Source organism: Hemiscyllium ocellatum, chromosome 13, assembly GCF_020745735.1.
Source record: "Hemiscyllium ocellatum isolate sHemOce1 chromosome 13, sHemOce1.pat.X.cur, whole genome shotgun sequence".
Classification (NCBI taxonomy): Eukaryota; Metazoa; Chordata; class Chondrichthyes; order Orectolobiformes; family Hemiscylliidae; genus Hemiscyllium; species Hemiscyllium ocellatum.
In genome coordinates, this window is record NC_083413.1 from 74729995 (window position 1) to 74742880 (window position 12886).

The window sequence follows — 12886 nt, forward strand, 5'->3', positions numbered from 1 at the left end:
AGGCTTTTGTGAAGAAAGAGTGAATTTATTAGTAAAATGCGAGAAAGAATAGGAAGTAACACCCATACGCAGAATAGAAATAAGAAGTGAAGAAACACAAAAAAGTTAGTGAAGGATATATGAATTAGTCTGTGTCTCCTCACATGCAAGCTTAAAGATCTTTTTTCATGCTGTTATGTGTTTCTTCACTTCTCATTTCAATTCTGTTTACGTCTGTTACATTTTATTATTCTTCTTCGTGTTTTACTAACTAATAAATCCACTCTTTCTCTTACCCAAGAAAACTTGTTAAATTGACTTCTATTAAAACATGATTACATTGGAACAGGGAAGGATATCCACAAGGAAAGAGATTTTTTGTCTTAAGTTAACCTGTTTGTGACCATCCAAGGTGAAAGAGCTTGTTCACTTGTTTTGGACCAGGTCAGACCCCCTCAAAACATTTCAAGAAGGTAGCCCAGACCCTTAATTTTCTAGTTAATGTGAAGTGGATACTCCAGGAGTGATGCATTTGGCCCAACCACTCAGTTTTAAACAAAACAGAAGTTATTTACAGACAACTGAATGAAACATGAACAAAACAGAACAGAATTTAGAATAACTTAACTTATCTGAAAATCCAACTGACTCTATCATAACGTAATGATGCTGTTTCAAAGGCCTGCAACATCCCATAACACTCCCTTGACAAAAATATAAATTCAAACACAAATTGTTTCAGGAGAGATTTTGCGGAGAGTGAGAGGATCAGCATGACCTGTTTCTTTGGGTCCAGCAGCTTCTCTGAGTTCTCAGCTAAAATCTTGACCTGCAACTTCAAACAGACTGCTTGCTGAAACCAAACCAGCTGAACGCTGGATAACTGGCCACTTTTCTTTCATTGTGCATGTGTTTTAAAGAAATACTGAAAAGCCTTCTCAAGTAGGTGTTTCCAGACATATTGGAACCTCTGCCTTTACAATCACTTTTGAAAAAAGCCTAGCATAACATGACCCCTTGTTAAAGGAGCAATCATCACGCACTAAAGAGCGGGTGACAATTCCTCACTTTTTCCCTTTGGATCAAAATGCTGTGTTATTTCCATATATGATGAGCTCCTACAACATACAAAAACCTTTTGTGTGACTCTTTGTTAAATATCTTCTGGAAGTCAAAGTAAAATAAATCTATAAGCTCCCCTTTCTACACTGCACATATTACTCTTTCAAAGAAATGCAATTCAATAGCTAAACATCATTGTCCTCTCACAAAATCTTCCTGATTCTGTTGAGATTTCCCATGTGTCCAGTTATAACCATTTAATGATTAAATCCACACTTTTCTAATGATAGATATCAAGCTAACAGGTCTATAGCTTTCTGTCTCCCTCGCCTTTTCAATTGAGGAGCTATTTCCAGACTGATAAAACATTTCCAGAACCTAATGAATGTTGGAACAATAATGCCAATACATCTACTTGTTCATTTGCCACCATGTTTAAGACCAGGGTCCTGTCAGCCCGCAGCTCCATCAGTTTGTACAGTACTACTTCCCTAGTGATTACATGTTCACCATGTTCCTCTCTCTCTTCCAACTCATAATTTGCAGTGATTACCGGAATGTGTTTTGTGTCCTCTCTAGTGAAGACAAGCAAAATATTTATTTATTTCATTCATTTTTTTTTACTACATGTTATTAATTTACTTACTATCACTGACCTCCCTTCCCTTTATCACCACATACTCTCTCCTTTGCAATGACTGTGCTTGATCCTTACAATCCCTGTGCTTTACCCTTTGGATCTCATAGACACTTATAAAATTCTAACAGGACTCGACACGGTTGATGTTCCCGATGGTGGGTGCATCCAGAACTAGTGGTCACATTCTGAGGATTCGGGGTGGACCAGTCAGGACAGAGATGAGGAAACAATTCTTCACTCAAGGAGTGGTGAGCCTGTGGAAGCCTTTTCCACAGGATGTAGTTGATGCCAAAACATTGAATGTATTCAAGAGGCAGCTAGATATAGCACTTGGGACAAATGGGAACAAAAGTTATTGGGAGAAAGCAGGTTTCAACTCATGTGTTGGACAATCAGCCATGTTTGTGATGAATGGTGGAGCAGGCTTGAAGGGCTGAACAGCTTCCTCCTGCTCATATCTTCTATGTTTCTTTAAGCACTGTGCAGTCTATTTACAATCAATGAGCTGCATCTCCTTTGCAATTACTAGTTGTTCTCTCATTTATAATCACTGTGCTATTGGAACTTTAAACTCACTTTTTTATCTCTTGTACACCACCTTTATTATCTCTTTCACCCCACCTCACATTCTCTCTTCACCATATAATTCCCATTCTTCCTCCTTGCTTTGTTATAGCTGTGTTATCTTCCTTTACTCTATAAGCAGTCATATCTTGCTGTCTTTTGCTCCATTAAATCTCTATTCAGTATCTACTGTATATCTTGCTCCTCTCGATACTTAATGTGCCTCTTTTGCATAACTGCTGTGCTTTTTCTCCACACTATGCAATTATCTGACTTTCTTTTTGTTTATCAAGCTCTTTCATTTGCTGTTGAGTCAAGCATCAAGTGGTGTACAGTGTCTCCACACGAGACAAGGAAATGCAAGGATTTAAAAAGCCAAATGGCAAATGAAGGCTTCTCCAACTTTATATGTGTGCAGAAGGATAGTCCTGAAACCTGTTTGAGTGCCATCAAGGTAAGATTTAATTTTATTCGATCTTGTACATAAGATTGTAGTCCAATTACTTTATTACAGGATTCTCAGGCTAATATGAAGAATTGATTTAGTCAATCTAAGTAAACAAAAACTTTATAAACCCTGAAACAAATTGCAGAGTTATATTAATCAAATATGCTGTCCTGAATTTTACTGTGGGACTCTACCCATTTGACTGGGTTACCGGTATGCATTTTTCTCACTGACCATGACTTTACTGCATTTTATTAGCACAAGCAATCCAACTGCTGCAGAGCAGCTATGAAATGGGTTTGAAATGGTAACATAAAATTGGATGTATTATTCACACACGAATATAAGAAAAAGATCAGAAGTAGAGGGCACGACCTTTCGAGCTTGCTCTGCCATTCAGTACAATTATGCTGATTTTGGGCTTTAAGTCCACTTTCACATCCACTGCCCATTTCCTTGAAAGATCAAGAATCTGTCTGTCTCACAAGCCCCGTGTAGAGAATTTCAAAGATTTAGAACTGTTTCAGTAAAGTAATTTCTCATCAACTCAATTCTAACTGGTCCCTTATATTTCAATCTGTCACCAGCTCAATTTCCTGCCTTCCCAGCAGTCAACAGAAATGACCACCTTCTTTGTGGGGAAAATGGGGATATTTGCTTGCCAGGTTGGCGAGGTGGTTGATTGATTGATAATCAATACATAATTGCTTGTTTCTCACTTGATCCATTAGGTTATCTCACTGGTGGGGTGGGGGGTCCCTCATCCTCACAGATGCCTGCTCCCATACTTTAACTAAAATGTAGGAAATCCCAACCTTTGTTGCAGCATGTTGGTTACTTCACAAAGCTGCCTCGGAAATTTTAAATCTGCAAAAAATGAAGCTAACGCAAAGGGTATGCTGCAGAGGTGCTGGGGTCAGAGTAAGGAAGCACATCATTTTGATTTGAATAATTATTATTCCATACGCAGAGATATATTGAAAAGTTTTGATTTGCTAACAGACAAATCATACCTTGCATAAAACGTCAATGTAGTAGAATAGAATTACAGCTACAGAGAATTTGCAGAGAAAGATTAACTCTAATATATATGAGAGGTTCATTCAAAAGTCTGTTAACAGCAGAGAAAGAGCTGTTTTTGAATCTGTTGGTATATGTTTTCAAACTTTTGTATCTTCTGCCCAATGGAAAAAAGTAGAAGTGAGCATACTCGGGTTGAGAGAGGTCTTTTGTTTTGTTGGCTGCTTTCCCGAGTCAGTGGGAAGTGTAGATGGAGTCAATGGAAGAAAGATTGGTTTTCATGACAGCCTAGGCTGAGTTCACAACTCTGTAATTTCTTGCGGTTTTGGCAGGAGCAAATGCCATACCAAGCTGTGATGTATCTGCATAAGATGCTTTCTGAATGCATCTGTAAAATTCGGTTAGAGTCATTCTGGACATGCTGAATTTCCTTAGCTTTCTGAGGACTTAGAGGCATTGGTGTGTTTTCTTGACTGTAGCATCAATGAGGATGGATCAGGATTGATCACTGGTGATACTTACTGCTTGGAACTTGAAGCTTTCGGCCACCTCCACTTCAGCACCATTGATACAGACAGGGGCTTGTCCTCCACTCTGCCTCCTGAAGCCCATAGCCAGCTCCTTCATTTTGCTGACGAGAGATTGTTGTGTTTTCACCACAAAGCCACTAAACTGTCGATATCCTTCCTGTACTCTGTCTCATTGTTGTTTGAGATTCAGCCCACAATGGTGGTGTCATTAACAAATTTGTAAAAGGAATTAGAGTTGAATTTGGCCACAATTTTGAGTCTATAAGGAGTGTAGTATAAACTGACCACACAGCCTTGGGACCACCAGTGTTAAGGATTATCATGGAGGAAGTTTTGTCGCCTATCTTTACTGATTGTGATTCGCAGGTCAGGACATTGTAGAGAAGGGAGCAGAGTCCTAGGTTTCAGAAACAAGAACAGAAGTTCCTGGCAAATCTCAGCCGGTTGACCAGCATCTGTGGAGAGAAATCAGAGTTAGCATTTCGGGTCCAGTGACCCTTCTTCAGACCCTTCTTCAACTCCTGGGACTCGGAGTTTGGAGATAAGTTTTGTTGGAATTATAGTGTTGAAGGCAGAGTTACAGTCAATAAACAGGAACTTGGCGTAGGTGTTCCAGGGATGAATGTAGGGCCAGGGACTTCCATTAGCTGTGGACCTACTGTGGCGAATTGCCACAGACCAAGGCAATCTGGGAGGCTGGTGTTGATGTGTGCCATTACTAGCATTCAAAGCACTTCATAATGATAGATTTGTTCTGTGAACAAATCAAAAAGCTGCACAAATGCTGAATGTTTATTTGATTTGGGATTTCAATCAAGCAATTCTAAATTGGGAGAAATTAAGTTGTTTTGAGTCTTGCAGGGAAATATAGTGCATAGCTCTTTCATGAGCGGGTACATCACGAGAAGCAGGATATGTTTTGACTTGTCAATTGGAAATGATCCAGAGAACATTCAGGGAATGGAAGTTGAGGTTCCCCTGCTGGATATTGATCATTGAAACTGGGAGAAAGTGAGGACTGCAGATGTTGGTGATCAGAGTCGAGTGTAGCACTGGAAAAGCACAGTCGGTCAGGCAGCATCCTAGTGGCAGGAGAGTCGATGTTTTGAGCATAAGCCCTTCATCAGCAATTCATCAGGACTAGTGACCATAGAAGAATCATGTCAGCATAGGCAAAAGTCTCTCAGTGTCCCATGGTCAGTGTTGCAATTCATACTGTTTCTCAACTACATGTGCATCAACTACAATGTTGAAAATGACCTTCTTCTACACAGTGATTATGTATTTTTAAAGGTAGAGTATTTTTGCTATCTCCATGAATTCTGAGGGCGTGTGTAAAATTGGAGGATGTATACTTATTGTCTCCTTCAGACCTAGATTAACCAATTACATTGAAGGATTCACAAAAGATTTGGCACAATTAGATGGAAAAGCAGGCAAAGTCTCCATTAGTTGCAGGGAATTTCAATTACTACTGTACATTTTCTCATCCTCAGAATCGAGAAGCAGATGCTATAACTGTGGATGCTGGAGATATCTACAAGGGAGGTCTCTTGCCTGAACCACGCCTGAAACCTATTGCAGCTGAGAATGTCACAGGTAATTGCTTGCTCTTCAAAAGAAAAATGTTAAAAATCACACGACACCCGGTTATAGTCCAACAGGTTTATTTGGAAGCACATGCTTTCAGAGTGCTGTTCCTTCATCAGGTGGGTGTGGAGCAGGATCATAAGGCACAAATTTTATAGTAATAGATCACACTGCATGCATGCAACTTTCATCTTCCATCTTTTACAATGGGTTCCAGGTTTTGGATTATTAATATGTAAATCCCAGAATTCCTTTAAATCACATTCTCGAGATAACTTAAGGTTTTGTAAAAAAAAAGGGGTGACATCTCAGCTCAGTCAATGTATCAAAGGTGTACGGTTAGAGTCTGTCTGTATCCCAATCTTGAGTCAGAATGGTTCTATTTCCAAAGTAGGAATTTATTAAATTTATTTGGATTGACTGCCTGCAGGTTCTGTGTTTTTTGAGCAAAAATAGAATGTATCTGCAAATACAATTCTGCAAATGCAAATTCATTCCATAGACTTATTAATGTGTGTGTGTGTGTGTGTGTGTGTGTGTGCGCATGTGTGGGAGATATATGTGAAGGATAAAGAGAGAATGAATGTGTGCATGTGAGTGTGACCCTGCGTGAGAGAGTGTTGTGTTTGCATGTGTGCATGAGTGTGATGGAGTGTAAACCTGTGAGAAGCGTTTGTGTGTGGGTGTGAGTGTGGAGGGTGTATGTGTATGTGTCTGAGAGGGAGCATGTGTATGTGAGAGGGTCTGTGTGAGTGTGTGAGAGTGTAAGAGTGTGTGTGTATGTGTGCTTGTGCATGTGTGTGTGAGAGAGTATATAGTGTAGTGGGGTCACCTGTAGTGTGACATGAACCCCAGGTCCCGTTTGAAGCCATCCTCATAGGAATTGAACTTGGCTATCACCCTCTGCTCAGCCACTCTGCGTTGTTGAGTATCCCACAGTCCACCTTGGAGGATGGTCACCCAAAGATCCGAGGCCGAATGTCCCTGACCGCTGAAGTGTTCCTGGACTGGGGGAGGATGACCCTGTCTGGTGATTGTTGTACAGAGTCCATTAGCTGCTAGCCAAGTTTGGTACCTGTGATCCCTCTGCAGAATTTTAACAGGGATTGACATTATTTCATTGCAAAAATGCCATAAAGAATTAATGTGGTTGATGCAGATACTTGGATATGAAGTGGAAATAAGATTTTGCTGTGATCTAATTATTGACAGTGCATTTTGTGTGTTACAGGCGAATCCTGCTACTATGCTGTAGCAGTGGTAAAGAAAGGCAGTGGCTTTGATATCAGTCAGCTGAAGGGCAAGAAGTCATGCCACACTGGCTTGGGTAAATCTGCTGGATGGAATATCCCAGTTGGCACCCTTCTGAAACGTTTTGGAGATAGTTTCAATAACGAGGATCCCGTTGAAAAATGTAATGTAATGTCTGGTTTTGCTTTCTTTTGCTAGGAACTTTTCAATGTTTGTATTCAAGCTAGATCAATTAAAACAACAGTGTTGACTGGAAATAGATTGTTAATGCTAGTCAGATTGAATATGCTGTCAGCACTTAATGAATTAGCCATATTTGGTTTCACAAACGTCATTACAAACCCCAAAGTAATAATCTTTTTGGTAATACCTCCAATGAGTCCTTTTGGATTCATAAGTTGATCTTCTGGATATGTCAAGAGATGGACTCCCACCTGGTGTGTGAGTGCTCTTTGTTTCTCTTTCAAAGTGGCAGTTGGAGCCCTACAACAGGCATGGGACCTCACTTCCCAGTTGTGCATTCAAACAGCCTGTTTTGATCTGGAAAGGCTAAGTCAAGCCTACCTCAAGTTAATTCAGGTCAGCATCTGGGCATTAAAGGTCTCCATTTGCCAACTTTACAAGTTAGAAAGCGACAGCAGTCATTCAGTCCATCCCTTATCGTTTCTACATGGGCACCAAATCTGACCTAGGAAACCACACGCTAACTACCTCAACCTTTGGGATTATGGAAATCAGTACTGAGGGTAAGAGTTTCAAATCAATAAATTCTCTATATTACAGTTCTTTAGATTCTTCAGGAAGATTTTAGTCGAGTAAAGACAAGTTCACCTCCCGTATTTGTGCTGGGGTTTCAGGAGTCCAGTTAGCATGATTCCAGTCCTGTGTCACTCAATCATTCGAAAATCCCTCCTGCCCAACTGTTTTCTTTACTTCCTGTCCTTCCCTTTTCCCTTAGCTTTGCCTCCCTTTTGCTCTCTCATACTGTTAAAACTATAGAGATGTACAGCATGGAAACAGATCCTTCGGTCCAACTCTTTCATGCTGACTAGATATCCTAAATTAATCTAGTCTTATTTTTCACCATTCCAATTCATGTACCCAAATGGGTACCTTTTAAATGTTGTAATTGTACCAGTATCACCATTTCCTCTGGCAGCTCATTTCATACACGCAACATCCTCTGTGAGAAAAATTTACACCTTAGCTCCCTTTTATATCTTTCACCTCTTACCTGAAACATAGGGGAGTTTTGGTATTCCCCTAAGCTGAGAAAAAGACCTTGGCTATTCACCCTATCCATGCTCCTTATGATTTTAAAACCTTTATAGGGTCATCTCTTGGCCTCTGATGTTCCAGGGAAAATAGCCCCAGCCTATTCAGCACCTCCCTATAGCTCAGACTCTCCAACCCCGCCAGCATCCTTGTAAATCCTTTTGCATCCTTCTTTTTTCACTTTCTCCTCTCTGCCTCTTCTTTCCATTTCAGTTTTTCATACTTTCCTTTATTCTTCTACTCCTCTCTTGCCCTTTACTTTCTCTTTTCTCTGCTCATATATCATGCCAGTCTATTTATCTAACAACAAATAGGATAGACCCTACACAGTCCCTGACATCACTAATGCATTTAAAGATTGCTTTTTTTCAAATATTTAAACTGTGTGTATTTGTGATAAGACGCTGACATTTTTAAAACTTTAAATAGCATAGTCAACCTGCATTGTAGTCTTTGACTTTGATTATTATGTCACAAAAAAGGAGTTGATGCAGTAAAGAAGGTGCAGAAAAGACTGATGAAAACATTCATTGTGTAAAGCGAGAACATGCAAGGAAAGATTGCAGAAACTGAAGTTCCACATTTGAGAAAGGAGATGAAAATTACGTCTCATTTACTTATATTAAGTATTAGGGAGTGTTGCTATCATTAATGTAGAACATTTGTTGCTAGGATTCCCAGGTTTTCAGGGGCAGACTGGAGCTACCCATTCTTAATATGATGTATTTACATGATTGGTGTTTCAGAACTGATGGACACAGAAATTTTGATTTTCCTTACCTGAAATGTTCACCTGTATATTTTCAACATTTTCAGGTTCTATCTCAGATTTTCGACAGTTTCATTCTTTGTCTTTGCTTACATTTAATTCTCATTCTATATTACTTTCTCTGTTACTCTAATACATGCATCACCACATCCATTGTTTAATGTGTAAGAATAGGTTTTGTGCTTTTCCACAAGTAATCCCCAGTGTAACCACAGTGCTTATTTTGCAGAAGTTACGAGCTCCTCTGTGATCCATAACTGTTATCCACCGGCCTGTGAGACTGGCCTTTAAACTGAGAAGGGTAGATTTTGCTGAATCTTTGCCCAGGCAGATTAGATTGTTTGTGTGAAGCAAATACTGGAGAATTGGGTCGATCAGAAACTCTGCATAAAGGAATCATCCAGTTTCTCCTTCCCTTCATTTCTGCAGAAGAGAAAAATCAGATCAAGCTTCCCAAAGTGCCTAATTTTTCAAAATTCACTACACCCAAATAATTCCTGCCATATTGGTTGTCAACTCTGGAAAGTCTCCTCTCTTGACTCATATATTTCGATTATTGAGCATTAATTTCTCTTTTCTTTTCCCTCTCCAGTTGTGGAAGAATTCTTTTCCAGCAGCTGTGTTCCAGGTGCCGCTAAAAGTTTCCCTAAACTTTGTAAACTCTGCAATGGAACAGGAACAAATTTCTGCCAGCGATCACATAACGAACCCTATTATGATTATTCAGGAGCATTTCAGTAAGTATTCTATACGTTTCAAGTCAGAAATCATCAAACTGTCATGTAGAACAACAGCATCAGTCCCAATCAGCTTTCTGCTGTCCAGCAAGTTCTACCCCTCTGTTTGTTCAGTTCAGTTTAGTCGTAAAGTAATTGTACTATCTCCACCCTATTTATTAATACTTATTTGTAGAACAAAATGTATAAACTGATTTAAAATATGTTTCCCATTAACCAGATGTCACTCGTGTTTCTGAAATAAATGAGAAACTATTTCAGTGTTCTTTTTAAATAAATTAGAGACAGTTCAGCATATACTTTAGAATGCTTTTGAACCACACTGAAAAGAAATCACTGAAATTATGTGCCTCCTCAGAATGACCAAACTTGCTTCACAAAGGACATATGTTTGAAATGCAGTCCCAGTTATAATGTAATCAAAGTGAATATAGCACATAGTCCCATGAATGACTTGATCATTTGTTTTAGCAATGTTGGGTGTAGGATAAGTTCTCTCCAGACAATATAAAAACTCCACTGCTCCTTAAAAGTGTCCTAGGATATTTGAAAGGACAGGCAGAACCCTGGTTTGATGTCCTAGCTAACATTAACTAATCCATCTGAGGTTATATACTGAAATCTCCAAAGTGGAATACGAACCAACAAGCTTCTGAGTGTGGTTTATGTTGAGACTGAAATGCATTGTCAGAACTGAGTGGAGCAAATGTTCTTTTGCGGCTGAGATTACTTGCGCTGTGACCCAAGATCCTGCAAATGTTCAGAGATAGTGTCAGTCACTGAAAGTGACAACAAGCGCAGTTAGTGGGAGTGTGGAGTCAATTTGCTCTGTTTCTAATCCCAAGGTGTGTATGAACTGCAAACACTTACACGGAATTTGCCTACAGTATAATAAGCATATGGATTTGTTCATGATGCGTTGGAAAAGACATGGGGAGGAGCCATTGGTTATAGTGGATTGCATGAACTGTGCCACTAAACTGGAGTCTACGGTTTAAAATGGTTTGTTGATAACACAGAGAGAGCATTTATTTGGTGGGTTTGGTTTAGTCTTCCGGAGGATAACGAGCTTTGAATCTGCTGGAGTATTAAGCTTACAACTTTTTCTTTTCATTTTTATCTTTCTTTGGAAAAAATCTTTAAAAATGTGCATCACAATCCCGATTGCAAGTTGTTCTATGCCTAGCCTTGATGAAGGCTCTTGTAAAGTACTGTAAAGTTATACAGAAAACATTGGGGGTTGTCACTATTTCAGTATGGTTAATTAACTAGAGTGATTATTTCTTTCTAGATGCTTGAAGGATGGAAAAGGAAATGTAGCCTTTGTGAAACATACCACAGTGCCAGGTAGGGTCGGTTTTGATTAATCTGCGCCTCATCAAAACTTATTTAAAGATCTTATCAAAACATGTCCTGACTAAAATTGTTTCTTTTGCAATGTTTTGTCTCACTTTTGATTCAAATTTGTCCACAATTGCAATCATCCTGCAATTGCAGAACTTGCCAATTAATTTCCTAAAAATCTCTCTGAAACTTTTTCCAACCGATAAAAGTGAATTGCCATCTTTTTTCTGTAAATGGAATTTATATTGTGAATAGAAGGGTCGAAATCATTGTTTATGTAAAATTCCAAAAGAGATTATTTACTTCTTAACAGCATGATTGTTAATATTTACACCATTTTCCTTTACTATATTCATTCAAACCTTTATTTGAAGACTCTAGGTATTTCTTGAAATTGAACTTGGTAAAGTTTTCAGAGCTGTGACATTATAAACTGAATTTGAGTTGTCCAGTCTAAATATGTGCAATGTTTCTAATTCATACCAGAGTAGAATTAAGACAAAAGGACAGGTGGATCCATTTCTAGTAGATTATTTTCTCATTGGCATTCCTTCAATGATTTTAAAAAGTGACAGGTACAACTTAGATGTAGAATGGGTCAATTATTAACAGAAATTGTCTGTATGAGCGTGAGAACATGGGAACACATGGAAACTTTAGAACTTTATTTATGGACACCACGTCAACTGAATTTAGACACATAGAGTTGATAAAGCTGGCACTGGAACAAGCACAGCAAATCAGGCAGCATCTGAGCAGCAAGACAGTTGACAGGACTGAAGAAGGGTAATGCCTGAAATTTTGACTCTCTTGCTCCTCGGATTCTACCTGACCTGCTGTGCTTTTTCCAGCACCACGCTTTATCAACTCTGATTGTCCAACATCTGCAGTCCTCATTTTGTCCTATAGACTCAGCATGAAAATAGACCCTCCAGTTCAACCAGTCCATGCTGACCATAATCCCAAACTAAGCTGGTCCCACCTGCCTGTGTTTGGCACATATCCCTGCAAACATTTCTTACTCCTGTACTTATCTAAATTTGTTTTTAAATGTTGCAATTGTAACTGCATCCACCACTTTCCCTGCAGGTTCATTCCACACACAAACCACCATTTCTCACCAGTTTTTGGAACCTGATGTTTTCACCAAATAAGTGACCTGAGCCCACATTTGTAACCATTCAGGAGACATTAGTCTGCCTCCGTGTTTACTGCCTAGTTAAGGACCCTGAGCAAGTTTTCAATGTAGCACGACCATTCAGAAGAAAAGTGATTTTGAATTCTAGGCTAGACCACCAGGGGAAGCTAGCATGCTGATGTGATTCAAGAACTGTGATGGTACCTTGTTTAAGGAGATACTGCTGCTGACCTGAGCAGCAGAGAAGACTTGAGCAATTTTTAAACCAGCACCCCATTGTGGTTGAGCTGGGTCAGTATCAACTTTGATTTCAACATTTCTTGCACATCTGGGAGCAGATCTCTAATGGCCCTGCAGCTAATACGTCTCCCCTGCCCCGCCCTGCTGGAGGTAGACCCCATGTATTAAACTGATAGCTTCCCCAAATGGTGAGATGCCAAATTACCTGCAAGACACAGAATCTCTTCCAATAAACCAGCTTGATCTCCATGGAGTAGGCAGAAAATCCTACTCAATGTTATATTTACCAATTTAATTTA

At 39.4% G+C, this 12886-nt stretch overlaps 1 protein-coding gene across 1 annotated transcript in view; it reads left to right on the plus strand.

Annotated features, from left to right (window-relative positions):
* LOC132821366 (uncharacterized) overlaps positions 1 to 12886 on the plus strand; it is a 120215-nt gene that overhangs the window by 8729 nt on the left and 98600 nt on the right. The window contains exons 2-6 of the mRNA XM_060833948.1: positions 2539 to 2699; positions 5740 to 5842; positions 7065 to 7247; positions 9721 to 9865; positions 11157 to 11212. Coding sequence (XP_060689931.1) covers positions 2539 to 2699; positions 5740 to 5842; positions 7065 to 7247; positions 9721 to 9865; positions 11157 to 11212 — 648 coding nt within the window. The remainder of the gene's footprint in view (positions 1 to 2538; positions 2700 to 5739; positions 5843 to 7064; positions 7248 to 9720; positions 9866 to 11156; positions 11213 to 12886) is intronic.